Raw genomic sequence first — 20674 nt, 5'->3', positions numbered from 1 at the left:
AAGACCCCTCCCCCCATCTGAAATCCAAGAGAGCCACTACCTGTCAATGCAGACCAGGTGTGGGGAACCTTTAGCCCTCCAGATGTTGGTGAATTACAACTCCCATCATCCTTGGCAATTGGACATGCTTGCTGGGGCTGATGGGAGATGTAGTTCAGCAACATCTGGAGGGCCGAAGATTCCTCACACCTTGTACAGACAATATGGAGCAAAACTGACCAATGGTCTGGCTTCGTTGAAAGCAGCTTCCTATGTCCCTATGTCTCTCGGGGTGCAGAGCTACAACAACTCTGCACGCACACAAAAGGCCTTACGTTTCCTTATATACAATGGGACTAGCATTGTATGCTCAGTAATAATTTTATTCTGCTAGAAGCCCCTGACCTGATCTGTTCTACTGTTCAGTCAAACGGATTTTGTCTGTAAACTGTTACTTACAGCAGTCTTACTGCTACAGTTTTCTTCAGCTTTTCTCATTATGATTCAGTAAAGTTTGCCAAAGCCTTTGCTTTCTGGATTTAGGCTGCAATCCAATACCACGTACCTAGGAGTAAGTCCATTGAACCCAGTGGAGTTTACTTTTGAGTAGACATGTATTGGATTGCAGCCTTAATCTGCTTTATTCAGCTGTTCCTGCCACCAAAAATCACACACATGCCATGCTTTTGTGTGTGTGTGTGTGACAGTACTCACCAGCGCTTCTTTTATTTCTTATAATGCATTATTGTATTACACTTCCAGTTCTATGGGATGCAAAATGTAATTCAATAAAATGCATTATAATAAAACACACAATAAATAAGTAATAAAAGAAGCAGTACAATATGATTAAGATCATATAGCATCTAGCTCAGTGCATTATAATTGACAAACAGGTCCACCAAGACCATCAGCAATTTTCAAGTTGTCTGCGGGGGGGGGGAGTTTGGGAACCACCGGGCTAGAGAACGTTTGATGTCACCTCCAACCACATGATTATATGATTCCATCTGAGGATAAGCACTGTGAATACAGTACAACATAATTCTGAGTAAACATGCCTTATTTCCATATAAGTGTGTTGAGCCAGTGTAGTGTACTGATTAGAGCACTGGACTGAGGTCTGGAAGACTCAGGTTCAAATCATCACTCAGCCATGAACCTCACTGGGTGACTTCGAGCTAGTTACTTTCTCCTTTATATACCGTCTTGAAAGGAAAGGCAGTGTAAACAAATGAACAAGTGCTCAGGATGAAGTTGTTAGGATGATGTTGCTACACCATATGACAATGCTCACAAAATTCTGATTTATTTATGTGATGATTACTTTGAATAAAATTGCTTGAGATAAAACTGCTGAAGTCATGCATTTTTTTAACTTTTAAACTGCAGAATATGAAGGTCAGAGTATAGGGCAAGGTCATTAATAGGATTACAGGTACTCTGTGAACTTGCCTGATTTTTAATTAATTTCAACAAATTATAAGACAACTGGCAGAAAAAAGTCCAAAAGGGGTCTGGAATATTTTACTCTTAGACTTTGAACTCTGGATTCTCTCTGAGCATTACATGTATTGCCATGAAAACTTAAAGGGTTTTTAAGCAAGCGTCTCTGAGTTCAGGACTATACGTTTTGTAAGAATTTGTTTTGAGTTTATGGGAAACAGCACAATGGCATGGGCAGTATTTTCAATTTAACATGGCAGAATGTGAAAAATCTATGCTGGCTACAGTATAGTCCCACTCTCATGGCTGTATAATAACATACACACCCTAGCATTGCTAAGACCCCATTTGCACTATACATTGGGAACTTTAGTTTGTTAAGGGTGCTGGGAATTGTTACTAAACCTCTATTTCCTTCCCGTACACTATGTTCAACATCAAAGGCTCTCCTTTGGGGACCCACCCAGAGAGAAGCCCGGAAGGTGACAACAAGGAAATGGGCTTTCTCTGTGGTGGCCCCCAAATTATGGAATTCTCTCCCTGATGAGGTACGCCTGGTGCCAACATTGTTATCCTTTTGGCGCCAGGTAAAAACCTTCTTGTTCTCCCAGGCATTTTAACATTTTAATATCTACTTTTAACACCTACATCTATCACTCACAATCTTAATTTTAGTAATTTTAACATTAACATCTTAAACAGCTTAATATTTTAACTGATTTAATACGTTTTTATACTTAACATTTTAGGATTGTGTCTGTCGTCGTCCATGTGTTTAACTATGTTTAGTTATTTTGTTATATTGTTTCAATGTGTTTGATATATGATTTTAATTGTATACTGGATGTTTTTATGCTGTAAACCGCCCAGAGAGCTTTGGCTATTGGGCGGTATAGAAATATAATAAATAAATAAATAAATAAATAAATAGGTGCTCATTACTTTTTAGAATGTGGCATCAAGCAGTGGCTGCTGTTCATCAGACCAGATGTGCATTTTACAATGTAGCTTTCCTTAGTTTTCTCAACGGAATGGGGAATGAGCCTTTGCATAGCTGAGGGTCTCTATAACAGCCAGTGGGAAACACATATTTGTGAGTTTCACTGTTGCACAATTCCCAGATCCCACATCTAGCTCTAGACCACCTGGTGGATTTCTCAGAACCCTTGTGGATGAATCATTAAACTTCCAAATCACTCAGTGGGTACTGGATACATACAGTTCAAAATTTAGGCTAAAATAACCTTGAATCTATTTTGGGGTCCTTAACACAGTTCTATTGGTTTCTCCCTTGGTAAAAATGAATAACTAGGAAACACACAGCAGTTAATAGAAAAATAATGTTGACTTCAGGGCTGGATAGATGAAAGTCTTCAGCATTGTGGCTCATCTACCTAAAAGTTCCATCACTATCGTTCAGGGATGAACAGATCTGTCAATTTCGGTTCCTCATTTTCCCCAGTTAAATTTGCCACATCTCCACATCAGTTTGATATTATTATTATTATTATTTGTTAAAAAGTCCTCATTAAAATGTGTCTGCATTTCAGTGTGCATTTCTCCTAATATACACATTTGTTACAAGCAATTGTCCCTAATATAATGCCTTTTTGTAACTTTTTTCTTTTACTAATAAATGCATTTTTATGCATACTTTCCCCTAATAAGTGTTTTTGTACATCTCCTTTGGTCAGAAAACTGCATCACAAAATTTGCTGAAGTGCAAATTTTGAAGGACAGACACATTTCAGTTTGTGTATTGTTTTGGGCAGAGTGAAATAGCTAGATTTGTATTAAAAGGCCAACCAACCTAAATTTCTTTCCCATCCCCACTGTTTGTTACAGGTTGTTTACTAAATCACACAAATCAGTCACTGAGACCATATAACAGATTTTATACCAATACACACTGCTATCAAACTGTACAACTTTTCCTTCTGTTCTGAATGATTTATCTGATGGGCAGAATCCCTACGCCCTTTATATAAAGTTGCAAAAATGCTGCAGGCTTTTGCAAAAAGAGGGTCTTACATTTCACTTGGCACGAGGGAAGAGACATGGTCCTCCTGATTTCTGGTGGAAGGCAATTCCACAGCCGAGGGCCAGCAAATCCCCCACTGACTTCTGTGGGATCAGGATCAGGACCACAATGTGGAATAAGGAAAAAGGATATAATAAATTCTTGTTGGTCTTCTTTTTCCCCCCAATCACATTTTTAAATGCTTTAACAGTTTATGGATAAAAAAATGGCAAAACTATTTCATTCCCTATTGCCCTTTTAAACAGAAGACCTATTGGATTTTAAAACACTAATAGATGGCTTTTTTGTGATGCATAGCTCAAAGATGCATAGCCCAAAGAGTAAAAAAAAGCAACAAAATACTGAACTAAATCTGTTAAGGTTATCAGAATCAATAGCTAGCAATAATTATGTTGATTCACTGCTGAATGTACAGTAAACACTTGAAAAACAGAAAAAAGAAAAGAATGGTCCTATAATAACTTGAGAAATCATGTCAATCTGGAATTAATTTCACTGTATATCTATTAAAACAGATTTCAAGGTACAGTAAAGAAATTAAAATTTATTATTTCATATGTATTCTTTTTAAGAAATCTGAGATGATCATTAAATTGCATCTCCCAATTAACTACTTGTAATAACCTATTACAAATCCCCAGTTTAGTATAGTGCAAGTATTCAAGAGAATATAACCTCAAAGTTTCTTAAAATATTGGCAACATAATTTCTGCTGCTAGATTAGGGATGGTCAATGAATGATGGAGGTTATAACCCAGCACCACACCATTACCCACCCATTCCATGAACGTTCAAGTAAAAGTGACAGCAGTACCACCAAAAAAAGAAAAAGAATAGATAAACCCATTTTGATGCAGACCCCTTTTAAATAAACATTGACATGTATAACATCCCCACTAGGGAACAAAAGTCACTTGAAAATAGTGTGTGTATTAGGGATGGAAATATCTGTTGATTTCAGTTCTCTGAGTTTCTCATTTTAACAATCTTAAATTCAGTTCTCCACATTTCTGCAGCAATTTGCCATATTTTTTTTAAAAAAATCCTCATGAAAATTCTCCAGCATTTCATTGCAAATTTCTCCTAATAAACACATTTTTGTAGGCAGTTTTGATGAATGTACACATTTTTGCAAGCTATTTCTCATCATACAATGCATTTTTGCACGTTATTTTCACGCATGTATCATTTTTATGCACACCTTCTCCTCATATATGCCTTTTTGTAAGCATTGTTTGGCTGGCGAACTGCATTGTAAAATTCAAATAATTGCAAATTTTGAAGGATGGCTGTATTTCAGAAAGTGCAAATTTGATACTATTGGCTTGAAATGCAAACTGAATTGAAATCCTCACCCATCCCTAACATGTATGGGTACAACCGCACATGCACCCTTGCATTTGCAAAAACATAATCAAAACCTGCAACGATCTCCATGACTCATTTCAATTGTGCTTATTTTTCTTTTGCCCTCTGCTAAAGTTGCTCAGCTCCAGGAAATGTAATCAGTTTTCAGAGACAACCCTCCCTCCTCCTTTGTGAATTATACAACCAGTCTAAAAGGTTTTTAATAGCTATTCATCTATTACAACTTTCTTTTAATGATTTGGGTTCTATCTAGGGTAGAACACAACATAGCAAACAATAATAAATCCATGAAGCAGAGTACATGGAGTTGTCTATTACATCACAGTGGGCATGATCCAAAACATTTATGCAGGCAGGTATGGCTATTTTCTTATAAAATCTCACATAAAATGCTTTTCACATGCATAAAAGAATCTCTAGTACACACACAAAACATTTGGATGAGTTGATTCACCTACATCCTATCCCTTTGTTTTAAAAAGAACACCTTTGTTTTAAAAAGTACATGTGTAAGGAAGGGATGTAAGATAGAAACATACAATACTGACTTATACTGATTCAGACCATTGATGTGTCTAGTTCAGTATTGTTTCCACTAACTAGCAGAGACTCTCTAGGGCTTCAGACGGAGATAATATATCTCCTACTCAGTAATGCTGGGGATTGAAACTGAGACCTTCTGCATTCAAAGCAGATGTTCTACCACTCAGCTATGGCCCTTCAAATAGATGTCTGCCAACAAAACATTGCACAACTTATGAATTACTAACCTTAACCTAAAACGTAGACCTAACCTAGTCCCAGTGACTCTCACTAATGTGCCTCTTTGACTTAACAGAAATTCTGAAATCCATGCATTATAGAGCCATGAGAGTGACTGTATACTATAGCTAGCATAGATTTTTTCACATTCCACAATGTTAAATTGAAAATACACCCATGCCATTCTGCTGCTTCCAATAAGCTCATTTCAAAACAAAACCTTACAAAACCTATGATTCCAAACTCAAAAACTTTTGCTTCTCCCCTCCTTCCCCTCTCCTCTCCCCTCCTCCTCCCTTCTTCCTCTCCTCTCCTCTCCTCTTTCTTCATCCTCCTTCCCTGCCCACTTCAGCCCTCCCTCTGCTCCTCCTCCATGGTCAGTTTCACCTATCCTAAGCATGACTGAAAATGGAAATGGACTGCCTTCAAGTCGATCCCGACTTATGGCTACCCTATGAATTACAGAGGAGTAAATCCCATTGAACTCAATAAGCATGCAAATGATCAATCCATTCTCAGCAAACTTTAAAATGCCTGGGAGTATAAAAAGGTTTTCACCTGGTGCCGAAAAGATAGTAGCGTCGGTGCCAGGCGCACCTCATCGGGGAGGCTATTCCACAGTTGTACAGAATGTACCTACAGCCCTCAGATATTACAGAGGAGTAAATCCCATTGAACTCAATAAGCATGCAAATGATCAATCCATTCTCAGCAAACTTGCACAGGATCCCATTTCTTACTTCCTAGTAAGAAGAGAAATTCACTAATAGGCAAAAAAAACCCCTTGCAATTTAAGAATTTATTATTTATTTAATTTATTTAATTTAATTTATATACCGCCCTAAGCCCGGAGGCTCTCTGGGCGGTGTACAAAAAGATAAAAACAAGCGCAATGTATGAATACAATAATACAATAAAACAAGAAACAAAACAAACAAACAATAAAAAGAACCAAACAACGTCCAAAAAACAAAATAATGATGAAAATGCTATTAAAACACGCTTTAAAATGCCTGGGAGTATAAAAAGGTTTTCACCTGGTGCCGAAAAGATAGTAGCGTCGGTGCCAGGCGCACCTCATGGGGGAGGCTATTCCACAGTTGTACAGAATGTACCTACAGCCCTCAGATATTTCTATCAAACTTTCAAAAGCTGGGAAATTGGGCAGCTATAGTTCCTGCATCAGGGGAGCAGGAAACCTGACCTCCTCTCTGAGATATTGTACTGCCCTACACATTTGTAAAAATACAAACACAATTTGGGTTGGTCTTTCACTCTCCAATCCACTTCCTATGTAGCTTGGAAGAATTTGTGTCTCTGAGCATATGGTGAGTGGTGGCAACACCTGCCATCAGCCCAAATAACAGAAACAAAACATGTGCTGATCTTGTTTTAGCAGGGAAGAAGCAACAACATTGTTGCTTCCTTAATATTAAGATAGATATAGTTCAGATAGTCACTTTAAATATGTATGATTTACTTTGCAATTTTAGTGAAACATTTCCTTTTCCATCTGTCTCTGTGAATATATGAAGGACAGCAACATTCTTCATAATGTACACTAAAAAAACCCTCCATAAACAATTGTGGAATAATGACACTGACTGTTCTGCAGAACAGTCTCCAATGGACATGAGCAGTGTCTCAGTTTGCACAAGATAAAACAATGGGAAGTGAAATATATTCTATCAAATTTCTAGGTGTGCTCTATCTTTTTAATTGACCATGCCCACCTTTCCTTAAGTGGGGTGGTTTAAGCATAGCAGGCTAAAAAATGCATCTTGGTCAAGTTTGTTTTTTCCAACAGCTAGATTCGTTAAGAAGCAACATATTGCAATCAGTCTAATTTTACATCAAAATGCAGTTTCAGATTCAACTGCTAAAATAGAACAGTTAGAAACAGAAATAGAACATAACCTCCAGTTTAAAACACAAAAGGCTGTCTGCACCATCATATGACATTGACCAATAAAAAGGTTTTGAAATTAATAAAAAAAAATTGACACAGATGTTTAGGATGAATAAGGAGAGAAACATAATTTTCTAGGTTAGATTTTCTGTAGAAACAGTAGTAACACAGGAAAGAAACAAAGTAAGGAGAACATCAGCAAACACACAAAAATAAATGGAAATTCTCACTGTGAATTTCTCTTCCCAGGGGTTCCTGGAGACCATTCAGATTCTCAGGATGGTGCCTCCCACTGGCATGACAGGCAGGGTCTAATCTTCTGATTATGTCACCCAGGGGAAGGAGCCATCCCATCCTTCAGACTAGCTGGAAGAGCAAGGATAGACCCTCAACCCCCATAGGAAAAAACTCTGCATATCCAGACTCAGAAAACTGAGCAGTCCACCACCTTGACATTGTTGATAAATCCACCACCTTGACAATGCTGATAACCTGAATAAGCTAAACCAGGGAAACTGGCTGCCCTAGTAAAACATGACAGAGAACTAGGCAGACAAAAGTATCATAAGGAAGAGACAGAGTAGATAATGCCATGAAATCCCTGGGAAGGCCTAACTACCTCCCCCACATGTAGAGTGCTGGCAGAAACCACTAGGATCCACCATGAGTAGGTATGTGGCACCAGAATGAAGAGATGGGAAAATGCCCTCCAGGAACCCCTGGGAAGAGAAATGCATGGTAAGAATTTCCATTTATTCCCCTGTGGTTCCTAGAGGACATTCAGCTTCTTGGGATCTATCAGAGCACAATGATTGCCCGGGTGCGATTCTGGGTGCCGACAAGTCATGCGTGAACTACCCTTTGCAACACCCTCCTCCTGAAGGCAGCATCCACCGAAGCCCAGGAATCAATTCTGTAGTGTTTGGAAAATGTATGCAATGAGGCCCACATGGCTGCCCTACATATGCCCGCAATGGGGAAACTCCTCTTGAAGGCAGTGGAAGTTGAAGCCCCCCTTAAGGAGTGAGCTGTGAGTCCCCCCAGTGCCTTGTAGGCCTGAACAATAGCCTCCTTGAGCCACCTAGAAATGGATTAAGGGGTAACCTTCCTCCCCCTGGTTACCCCACTGAAGGAAACAAAAAGAGAGACATCCTAAACCCAGAAGTCCTATCCAGATAAAAATGGAGAGCTCTGTGCACATTCAGAGAATGCCAGGCCAGTTCCCTGGAAGATATGAGATTTGGACAAAATGAGGGGAGAACCACACCTTGCACCCTGTGAAAAAAGGTGTCAGTCTTAGAGATAAAAGATGGATCTGGCCTCAGGACTACCTTGTCCTGGTGAAAAATACACAGCTGTGGATCAGACAAAAGAGCCCCCAGCTCTGACAACCTGCACACTGATGTAATCACCACAAGAATCATTGTCTTGAGTGTCAGGAACTTCTCATCATGAATCACTGAGGATTCCACTGTCCCACATCCTGAAGGAAACACTGACACAAAGGGGGCGTGGATAAAGAATAGTCCCCCTTACAACCCAGGATACTACCAATGGCAGCTGCCTGCCATTTCAGAGTATTAAGAGCTGAGCCCTGTCTTTGTTCCCCCCGATGGTTGATATATGCCTTGCTCGCCACATTGTTGGTCTGCACTAGGTTGTGGGCTTCTGCGACATTTTATTTATTTATTTACTTACTAACTTATTTATTTATTTCCCGCCCTTCCTCCCAGTAGGAGCCCAGGGCATCATACAGTGCAAAGTTTAGAAGTGCCCATCTCACTACTTGAAGCTCCAGCCAATTGATGCTTTGACTCAGTTCTCTGACCGTCCATACTCCCTGTGCTTCACGGGACTCCAGATGCACCCCCCCAACCATATATGCTGACATCTTTCATGAGAACCTTCTTTGCCAGCGTCTCCAGGCTCACTCTCCTCAGCAATCTCTGAGGAGACATCCACCACTTCAACTGTTTGCGCAACAATGGGCTGATTGGAATCATCTTGTGCGATTGAGCAATTTGTAGCAGAGATCAGGAATGGAAACAGGCCCAGCCCACCAGATCCTGGCAGGATACCAGCATTCCCTGGAGTCTGGCCAGGTCCATCAGTTCCACAGCAACGGATGAGATCACCTTTGTTGTGAGTTTCCTGGACCTTGGCCACATGCTTCTGAGTGAGTCTCATGCTGTATTGGGCTACGTCTATCTGTACCCTGAGATGTGTGATGCTCTTCATGGGCTCCAGGGTGCTCTTCTCGAAGTTCATCCCAAAACCATAGCTGGTGAGACAGGACAGGGTTGTCTGAACATCCCTTCAACACTGGTCCCTCACTGGGGCCCTGATGAGAATGTTGTCGAGATATGGGTGCATCCGCAGCCCCAGGGTCCTCAGATGGGCCACCAGTGACACCAGGACTTTGGTGAACACCCTGGAGGTGGAAGTCAGACTGAATGGAAGAATCTTGTATTGGTAACACTTGTTGACGTAACAGAAATGAAGGAATTTTCTGTGCTCTTGTTGAATTGGGACATAGAGGTATGCCTCTATCAAATCTATGGGCACCATCCAATTGTCTTGATTGATGGCCTCTGAGATGGATTTCAAGGTTTCCATTTTGAATTTCTTGTAGGCCATCCTCTGGTTGAGCCATTTGAGGTCTAAAATTGCCTGTAACTTTCCATTCTTTTTCGGGATGAGAAAGAAAGTTGAGTAAACTCCCCAAGTCCATTCCCAACCTGGTACTGGTTCCATTGCTCTGATGTCCAGATGTTGTATGGCCATGCAGAATGCCTGTTGTTTGTCTGGCTTGGTCAACTTTGGGGTTATGATAAATTTCTCTCTTGATTGCCTTGAAAATCCCAAGGAGTAATGTGAGGAAATTGTTATCAGAACCCAACAACCAGATGTTGTAGCAGTCCATGCTGCCTTGAAGTTGGGTAGGCATCCCCCTATGGCTCCTTGGAGAACTGGCATCCTGGCATCAGGAGGACTGCCCATTTTTCAGTCCCTTCTAGAACTTAAGACTGGGAGGAATAGTGAGGTGGATGGGATCTTAACTGGTTGGAACTCATGTACCTATCTGGTCTCCTCCACCGAGCCTTGTATCCTGTTGACACATTCTGGTGATGGAAAGGCTTTGAGCTCTGACAAGGCTGTGTTTGCTTACTCTTATGTTTGTCCTTCTTGGCCACTGATAGGGCCTTCTGCTTGTCCCATGTCTCAATGAGGACCTTTTCCAGTGTATCCCCAAAGAGTTTGCCCCCCCAAAAGGAGAGTTGGCAAAAGACAGCCTTGAGACCCAGGGTCCATATCCCAATGACGAAGCCACAAGTTGTGCCTCACCACTGTGCTGGAAGCCATTGCCCTAGCATTAAACATCACTGCATCCCGTGTGGTGTCCACTTGGAAGGCTGCTACCAGCAATATCTTCTCCAGACCATCCTTGATGCTTTTTGGAATGTCCTCCTTGCTGGCTAGCTTGTTTGCCCACATCTTGTTTGCCCTTGCGAACACTGAAGCAGCCACAGAGGCTCTGAAAGTGGTGCCTTGTGTTTCAACATCCCAGTGCAGTGCCACCTCAACTCCCTTGTCGCAGGCATCCTTGCATCCCCCTCCATTGGGAGAACAGCAGAGGAAGAGAGAACAATGACTAGTGGATCTACAGTTGGCATCCAGAGCTGCCCCATCACTGCAGCAGCAAAGGTGTAATACTTACTCATCAGCTTTTGCGTCAGTTTGTGTTTACCTGGGGTCGCCCACTCTGCAAGCCACAGCTCCTGAAACAAAACTGGGAAAGGGAGAGTTGCTATCCTGGGATGGCCCTCTGGAAAGGCAGATTTGGAGCCCTTAGAGGAGATAGAGGCAGATAGATCAACCTTATTGGGCTGTTCTTCTTGTAATTCCAGGATTCACCTAGTTTTGGCAAGCAGCACTGGAAAAACCTCTGCTGAGAAAAGTCACCCCCGTAGGGGAGGGTGTCCAGTTCTTCCTCAGAGAGCTCCCCTTCCACCCTGTCATCTGATGAAGAGAAATGCTCTGAACCTGACATTAGTCCCAGGGCAGCAGTGACCTCCCTGTTAATTCTCCTTTTGACCTCGTCTCCCCTTCTGGATGGAGAAGAAATGGGTCCTTTTGTGCCCGTGTTTGTGTCCTGCCTGAAGTCAGGAGAACCAGATGTGGCTGTGATTTTTTCTCTTTTTCTCTTGGTGGATTTTGGACAGGAAGGGATAGGAGGCTAGAAAAGAAAGATAGGAGGATTAGCGAAGACAAAGAAGCAAGGAAAGAAGAAAAAGTGAGGAATCTAACAACAGAAGAAAAGCTGGCTCTTGAGCTCAGCCAGACCCTCACCGTCCATGGCAAAAGGCAGGGCCAGTCTGGAGGACGGGATGGATCCTCCCCCTGGGTGAGGTAATCAGAAGATTAGACCGTGCCTGTCACTCCAATGGGAGGAGCCATCCCAAAAAGCTGAATGCCTTCCAGGAATGTAATTCTCCATCTTTGGAGATTACAGGTGTTGTCACCACTCACCATATGCTCAGAGGCACATGTTATCAAATTCTTCCAAGCTACACAGGAAGTGGATTGGACTGCGAAAGACCAACCCAAATTGTGTTTGCATTTTTACAAATTTGTAGGGCAGTACAATATCTCAAGAGAGGAGGTCAAGTCTCCTGATCCCCTGGTATATTCATTATAGCTGCCCAATTTCCCTGCTTTTTAAAGTTTGATAGAAATATATGTTGGCTATAGGTATGTGCTTAAACTACAAAGCTTTTTTGCCTATTAGTGAATATAGTGATAGGCGTGTCCTTTAATAGTACAGTGAAATGTTGCTTCTATGGTCATTCTTTTTAGACTGATCATAGCCATGTTTACTTGGAAGGTTTGCTTCTAGACAAGACTTTGGGTTGGGTTACAAGACTAAAAGACAATTCACCTCAGAATTCCCAGTTCATCTAAAATGCAAGAAAACTGGCTATGGGTGCATGAAAAATAACAATGTTATGGATCCATATTGGATGAAATATGAACTGGATTCTACACAGCATTGGCTAGCAAGATTAAAGCAATGTCAGTGTGGTGTAGTGAGCAGTATGGTATAGTGCTTAGAATGTCAGAGCTGGCCCTGAGAGACAGGGGTTCAAATCCCCACTCTGCCATGAATCTCACTGGGTAACCTTGGGTCAGTCAGTGTGTCTCTCAGCCTAACCTACTTCATTAGGTTGTTGTCAGGATAAAAAGAGGAGAGGGAGAACCATGTATGCCATTTTGAGCAGACGGAAAGTGGGATATAAATGTGATAAATAAATAAATAAATTCATTGTAATGGCTGACAAATATTTATATGTTTGTCTTTATAAAACTGGAATAATATTAAGGAAAATAAAAAAGCCACAGATACAACTTTTATTTCATCCCATTTTGTAGCTGAGACATTTGAAATATTTTCATTTTCTCCCCGTTTGGCACACTGAATAATTGGTAGAGCGGTTGTCAAATTGAATTTCTGTACCTCAATGTGCCTTTTCAAAAATGTGTTGTGCCCAAGTGAAGTGAGAGTTATTGTTTAATTAGACAGAAAATGGCAGGTACAAGAGGCATGTCAGAGTAACAGATATCAAGCCAGAAAATGAAGCAGCATTGAATTATTGTGTGTTTCAGAGTAACAAAAAAGATAAAAAGAACGCAGGAGGGACTCCAACTAAGTTTCATATCTGTCTAATAATTGTATCTGAATCTTCTGGTTCACGAAAGCTTTCCAAACCTTTCTCCCTATGAGATTGTGTAGGTTGGCCCATTTTACCTAGGGAGTTAAGACTTTGAATGCCCCCCTTTCATGCCATACTGCAAAGGTGGGGAGCCTGTGGCCTTCCCAATGCTGTTGGACTCCAATTCCCATCAGCTCCATCATGACCAATGCTCAGGGGTGATGGGAGTCATAGTCCACAAACACCATCTGGAGGCATCAGGTTGGGCAAGCATCCCTTTTGAGGTTTCTCAAAATCTGTATGTACTTGAAAAGTATGCTAGTGGGGAAAGGCCACTCTGGAGTGGTCGCCCGCTTCAGTTAATTAGCTAGCAGATCCTAGAGAATGGCATCTCATCTGGGCAGGTACATATGGGAGGAGGTGACCTTTCCACTTAGAGCTTTAAAGGTTAAAATGTGTGCTGCACTGAAAGAGACTGGAAGACAGATAGCAAAGCACTGGGTATGCCACTGCGTTGCATACAGGGGTGTAGTCATCAAGGGTCCCAGGGGGTCTTAGGTCTCAGCAGCGTCTCTATGACTCCAGGGTCCTATGAACCGGTCAGCATGAAAAGGGAGCCACCAAGAAGAGTTTTCTAGCTTGCTTCCCTATCCTTTCCTGCTAATTGGAGCCAATCAGAGTGAAAGAAGGTGAGTCACCCACTGAGAAGACTCAAGCAGCAGGTAGATAAACGTGTAGACACTGAATGCAGCAATTCAAGCAATATTTCTGACAGTGAGAAATGGCAGTCACTGTGACAGAGATGCAAAAAACAGGATTGAAGCCTGGCTAGATTACTTTATAATCTTAGAAGGCTGTATAATCTTAGAAGGGTGCGTGGCTGTAAGGGGATGTGGCTGTGACATTTATGAAGGGACCCTGCACTTCTGAATTTGCCACTAAGCTACTGGTTGAATAAGGGCTGCTTTGATGGGCTGCGTCCATGCTGGGAGTGCAAGCAGAATCCAAGTGTGGGGTCTGCTTGCAGAGGGCTTTTCCTACTTCAGTTCTTCTTGCATAGTTAAGCAGCACCTTCTAACTCCTGTAATTTAGAGAGCAGACAACTAAGATGAGCAACTGACACTACCTTTGGCATTACTGAAGACAAGATCGATGGCAACGCTCAAAATTTGCTATGCTAAAGTTTCACGTCAAATGTGAATGCTGCTATTTCTGTGTTACTAGCATTTGTCTAAGGTTGCATTCAGACAGCAATTTATTCCATTTCCCCAGTGTTTCCTTACTTGATAATATCTTCATTTTAATTTATTTTTTCATACATTGTAAAAGCCACTTCTGGAAATCTAGTGGAAGACAGTGGGAGTTTAGCAGTAATTTCTGTGTTAATTGCTTCTAGGGGAAAAAAAACAGTTTGCAATCCCATTAACCCAGAAAATCATGGGAGTAAAGTGACAAATCGTATCAGCATACAGTTCTTTCTCACTGTTTTCATGGAGGAATCACTGGGAACAGAAGTGTGCATGTGCAGAAACGGTTTTGTCGTTATGTGCCTTCAAGTTGATTACGACTTATAGCAACGCTATGTAACAGTGACCTTCAATAGAATCTGTCATGAACCACCCTGTGCAGAAAGGTGGGGAAGTGGAAACTAATCCAATGACATTCATTGTTGTGTCATACCACGCCCGGTGGTTGAATGACATGTAATACAACATGACAATATATTGGTCAAAAACCACAGTTCCATAATGAAACAGCGTGAGAGGAATGTTAGAAATCAGGACAGAAGTGCTACCATTATAATCAGTACAAGTAACACAATAAACCCCATGCCTGAATTCAGTCTAAGTGCAATTGTACATTCACAAATAGGCAAAAAACCTTGCGGTTTAAGAACGAACCAATAGCCAACATATATTTCTATCAAACTTAAAAAAGAAGGGAAATTGGGCAGTTAGAGTGAGTGTGCCATGGGAGCAGGAGATCTGACCTCCTCTCTGAGATATTGGACTGCCCTACAAATTGGGTTGGTTTTTCACAGTCCAATCCACTTACTGTGTAGCTTGGAAGAATTTGGTAACATATGCCTATGAGCATATGATGAGTGGTGGCAACACCTGCAATCTCCAAAGATGGAGAATTACATTTTTGTATGTTTGTTGGTGTTCTTCTTACTTTGCTTCTTTCCTGTATTCCATTGTTTCTACAGAGAATCTAATCTCGAAAATTTTATTTCTCTCATTATTCATCCTAGAAACCTGTATCAAATTTATATTTATTAATTTCAAAGCCTTTTTATTGGTCAATGTCATATGATGGTGAAGACAGCCTTTTGTGCTTCAAATTGGAGGTTATGTTCTATTTCTATTTTGGATGCATTAACAGTTGAATCTGAAACTGCAGTTTGATGTAAAATCAGACAGATTACAATATGTTGCTACTTAAGCAATGAATCTAGCTGTTGGAAAAAACAAACCTGGCCTGCCCAAGATGCATGTTTTCAGCCTGCTATGCTTAAACTACACCACTTAAGGAAAGGTGGGCACGGTCAATTAAAAACATAGAGCACACCTAGAATGATGGTAGAATATTTCACCTCCCACTGTTTTATCTTGTGCAAATTGAGACACTCCAGATGTTCACTGGAGACTATTCTGCAGAATAGTCAGTGCTATTATTCTACAATGTTTATGGAGTGTTTAGTGTATATTTTGAAAAATGTTGCTGTGCATCACATATTCACAGAAACAGAAGCAAAAGAAAATTATTTACGATAGGAAACTTCACTAAAATTGCAAAGTAAATCAAACATATTTAAAGTGACTATCTGAACTATATCAACTGTATCTTAATATTGTTGCTTCCTCCCTGCTAAAACAAGATCAGCATAGCACATGTCTTGTTTCTATTATTTGGGCTGATTGCAGGTGTTGCCATCACTCACTATATGCTTAGAGGAACATGTTACCAAATTCTTCCAAGCTACACAACAAGTGGATTGGACTGTGAAAGACCAAACCAAATTGTGTTTGCATTTTGACAAATTTGTAGGGCAGTACAATATCTCAGAGAGGAGGTCAGGTCTCCTGCTGCCCTGGTGCATTCACTATAGTTGCCCAATTTCCCTGTTTTTTAAAGTTTGATAGAAATATCTGTTGGCTATAGGTACGTTTTTAAACTGCAAGGTTTTTTGCCTATTAGTGAATTTTTCTGCTTTTTAATCTGGGAGGTAAACTGTGCAAGTTTGCTGAGAATGGATGGATCATTTGCATGCTTATTGAGTTCAATGGGATTTACTCACATGCAATTCTGCTTAGGATAGGTGAAACTGACCACAGGGAATGGGGAGGAGAGGGAGAGGAGGGAGGAGGGAGAGGGAGGAGGGAGGGGAGGGAGGAGGGAGGGGATGAGCGGGATGGGCAGGAGGAGGGAGAGGGGAGGATTTGTATGTTTATTGAGTTCAGTGGGATATACTCCCGCACAATCAAGCTTAAGATAGGTAAAACATACCAGGGGGAGAGGGAGGGAGGGCTGGAGTGGGAAGGGGAGGAGGAAGAAGGAAGAAGGGAGGGGAGAAGGAAGGAGGGGAAAGGGGAAGGAGGGGAAATGCAGGTCTGATCATTTGCATGCTTATTGAGTTCAATGGGATTTACTCCCATGCAGTCATGGATAGGATAGGTAAAACTGACCATGGGGGAGGAGGGGGAAGGATAGAGAGAGGGAAGAAGTAAGAGAGGTGGGGAGGGGAAAGAGGGATAGGGGGTAGGTGAGATTGGAAGGGGAGCATGAAAGGAAGGGGGAGGAAAGTGGCAAAAGGAAGGTGATTGGGGATAGAAGAGTAGAGGGGAGGTTTGATCATTTGCATGCTTATTGAGTTCAAAGGAATTTACTCCTGTGGAATCATGCTTAAGATAGATAAAACTGACCATGGGGGGGAGAAGTAGGATGGGAGGGGGAAGGAGGGGATTGGAAGGTGAGGGGGGAGGGGCAAAGGAAGGGGGAGGGAAGGGGCAAAAGGGAGGGGATAGGAGGGAGGAGAAGGAAAGGTGGGTTTGATCATTTGTATACTTCTTGAGTTCAATGGGATTTATTTCTGTGCAATCATTTTTTGGATAGGTGAAACTGACCTGGAGAGGGGCAAGGAGGGGAGGAGGAGGGGTAGGGGAGGAGATTGGGTGGGTGGGCACTGGGAAGAGAGGAAGCCCCTTTCCTTTCCAAAAGGAAAACATTGTGAACAGTATCATTCTTTTTCAGTGTTTCCCCCAACTCTTTATTCTAGAGGAGGCACATGTTGCCTCCCACCCAAGTTTAAACCAAAGCTGTCCCCCGCCACATCCATGCCAGACCTTTATTTCACTTTAGACAGGCATGGCTTCTCCCAAAGAATCCTGGGAAGTGTTAGTGAACAGTACTGAGAGTTGCTAGGAGATGTCTTGTTCCCCTCACAGAACATCAGTCAGAGCAGCTGACTGTTAAACCACTCTGGCCAGTTAAACTACTCTGGCCACTGGAGTTCTGTCAGGAGAGTAGGAGTCTCCTGTCAGCACCCAGTTCCCAGGATGCTTTGGGGGGAGCCATGACTGTCTAAAGTGAAATAAAGGTCTAGCATGGGTGTCGCCCCCTGATTAGCCAAGCCAAACAGCTGTGAGCCTGGCTTTTAGAACACTAACAGTTGGTTCTTACTGAGCATGCCTGACATTATCATTAAGTTCAATGCTAAATTTCTTAAATTAATTAAAAATCAGCCAGGCATTTTTTTAATGTTTAAACTGCAGAAGGTGAAGGTCAGAGTATGTAGGTCAGTAATAGGATTACAGGTACTCAGTGAACACAGCTGATTTTTATTTAATTTCAACAAATTATGAGAAAAAAATGGAAACGGACTGCCTTCAAGTCGATTCCGAGTTATGGCAAGCTTCGTGGCAGTGTGGGGTTTCAAACCCTGGTCTCCCAGGTCATAGTCCAAGTCTCTAACCACTACAACTCTGACAGAAAAAATTCCAGAAGGGGTCTGGCTTTTCTCTCTCTCTTTTTACCCTTGAATTCTCATTTCTCTGACTGTTTTGTGTATTGCCATAAAAATTTAGAGGGTTGTAAAGCAAGTGTTTCTGAGTTCAGGATTATAAGTTTTATAAGGTTTTGTTTTGAAATGAGCTTATGGGAAGCAGCAGAATGGCATGGGGGTATTTTCAATTTAACATTGCAGAATGTGAAAAATCCACGCTGGCTATAGTATACAGCCACTCTCGTGGCTGTATAATAACTGTTAATGTGATTGCATGATGTCACCTTAATAGTTCTAGGATAATGAAACAAAACTTTTTTTCTGAAATCTTTTCTAAAAAGCTGCAGATCAAGCTGCAGACAAAAGGAGTCGCACATCCATAAAAAAATTAAATCTGTTCGGAAACACACCACAGAATTGTAATATTGCATCTCTGTGGTTATACATAGGGGAAAAGGTCACATACACACACACAGTCAGTAAACAAAGACAAACCACACAGAAAGAAAACCCTACCCCCCCAATATCTATAAAAAACTGAAGAATGCCAAACAAACCCAAGACACCTAAACCACATAAAATCCCACCCCCCCAAAAAACCCAAAATACATAAAAGTCTTTGCAATATGATGTATGCAGCTTAATATATCCAACATGGTAGTGGTTGTATACATGCAATAGTACAATTTTGTCCTCCATATTTATTATATGCCCCCCCGACAGTTCTGTACTCACAGTCATTAATGCTTATTAGTATTCCCACTTCACCAATAAGCAATCATTATAAAGCCTGAGGAAAATCCATAGTTTAACTGCTCTGATTATCAGTACAGCAGGTTAATTAAGAAAAGAGGCAGTGCACTTTCTGTGCACATATACAAGTGAAAAATAATCAGGACACCCTAATGGGTAGGAAAGCAGCACCCTGGCCAAATATATATATCAGAAGCCCCATGGCTGCCCCTGTTTTGTGTAACAGTATCCCTGCTGAGATATGACAGGTCCCCACTATTGGTAGTTTCTGGAAACAATTGAGGACATTTTTGTTCCAACAAGTTTTCCAGCTGAATGATTGTTTATTTTTATTCCTCTTCCTGGCCTGGATGTAGCAACGTATGTATAGAAACTGACATTTGTGTGGCTCAAATGGAGCCTAAAGCACACAGGTATTATGAGCATTCATTGTTTTGCCCACTTTTTGCCTCTGATCCTGCACGCCACTGACATGTGGCCCCTAAACTATTCCCCATGAGGGAATGTGGCCTTGGGGTGGTCCCACACTCCCAGTTTAAAGTCTCCTGGCTTTTAAGCTAGAAAATTCTTTTCCATGTACCTGGATCACCTCTCCCCATCCCCTACCCCAACACACATTGTATTTTAATTGGCCAGGCTGGATGGGAAAGTCTGATCAAACAGATAATTGGTCAAATAGCTCCTGTTCATTAAGTACTGCTCATTTACAGTGCAATCTTATGTTTGTCAACACAGAACTCCATCCCTGTAGGTTTCTCTCTGGATCATGACTAGCAAACTGTCATCCTATCTTATTAACTTGTGTTTGCTTTTCAGTCCCAGCCATCTATGGAAATACCACATACTCAAGAAACCAAACAAAACAAGAATAACCAGAGTGTGCATTTAACCCACTTAAACAAACTAGAGAGGCAGACAGAATAGGAAATCATGCTCTGCCGAGTTGTTAGAGAATTAAGGATCATACCTACCTACCTGTCTGTCTGTCTGTCTGTTTAACCATTTTAAGAGTTTCTTCAGTCATCCACTGAGGTCTTTCTCTCCTTTTAACTAGAGGTATTGTCTTTTTGCATTCTTCCCTGATAATGTCTCTGACTTCAATCCATAGTTCTTCTGGTTCTCTATCAACTAAGTTTAAAGCCTCAAATCTGTTCCTTATTTGATCTTTATATGCTTCTGGGATGTTATTTAAACTGTATATTGGCATTATGATTACTTTGCCAACATTACAATTGCTACAACAGGTAGAAAAATCATTAAGTGGTCCGCCAAACCATCAGTAATTTTCAAGTGGTCCATGGGGGGAGGAGTTTGGGAACCACTGCTCTAGGGTAACCAATATGATCAAATCACTGGTATCCACCGATAAACACTTTTTTCTAGAGTTTTGGACAATGATCAGAGAGACCCAGGTTCAAATCTCCACTCATCCACGAAGCTCACTGGCTGACCTATTACCTCACAGGGGTGTTGTAAATATAATCTCTCTCTCTCTCTCTCTCTCTGTGAGTAGATGCTACCTTAAGCTCCTTGGAGGAAAAGTGGAAATAAAATTAATAAATACATAAAATAGGGAAGGAAAGGAACATCAATAATAATAATAATAATAATAATAAAATGGAGTGTTTCAGGCTGCAGTCCAAGACATATCAACTCAGAAGTCAGCTCCATTGGGTTCAATGGGACTTACTCCCAGGTAA

General features: G+C 41.3%; 1 protein-coding gene across 7 annotated transcripts in view; it reads right to left on the bottom strand.

Moving 5' to 3' along the window:
- TENM1 (teneurin transmembrane protein 1) overlaps positions 1 to 20674 on the bottom strand; it is an 897331-nt gene that overhangs the window by 219473 nt on the left and 657184 nt on the right. For 6 of the 7 annotated variants that reach the window (XM_061598133.1, XM_061598132.1, XM_061598131.1 and 3 more), the window contains one exon: positions 3457 to 3549. The exons of the other annotated variant lie outside the window; for it this stretch is intronic. In XM_061598133.1, coding sequence (XP_061454117.1) covers positions 3457 to 3549 — 93 coding nt within the window. The remainder of the gene's footprint in view (positions 1 to 3456; positions 3550 to 20674) is intronic. 7 annotated transcript variants of the gene reach the window in all.

This window comes from Rhineura floridana, chromosome 16 (assembly GCF_030035675.1).
Source record: "Rhineura floridana isolate rRhiFlo1 chromosome 16, rRhiFlo1.hap2, whole genome shotgun sequence".
Classification (NCBI taxonomy): Eukaryota; Metazoa; Chordata; class Lepidosauria; order Squamata; family Rhineuridae; genus Rhineura; species Rhineura floridana.
This window is presented reverse-complemented; position numbering and strand designations above follow the sequence as displayed.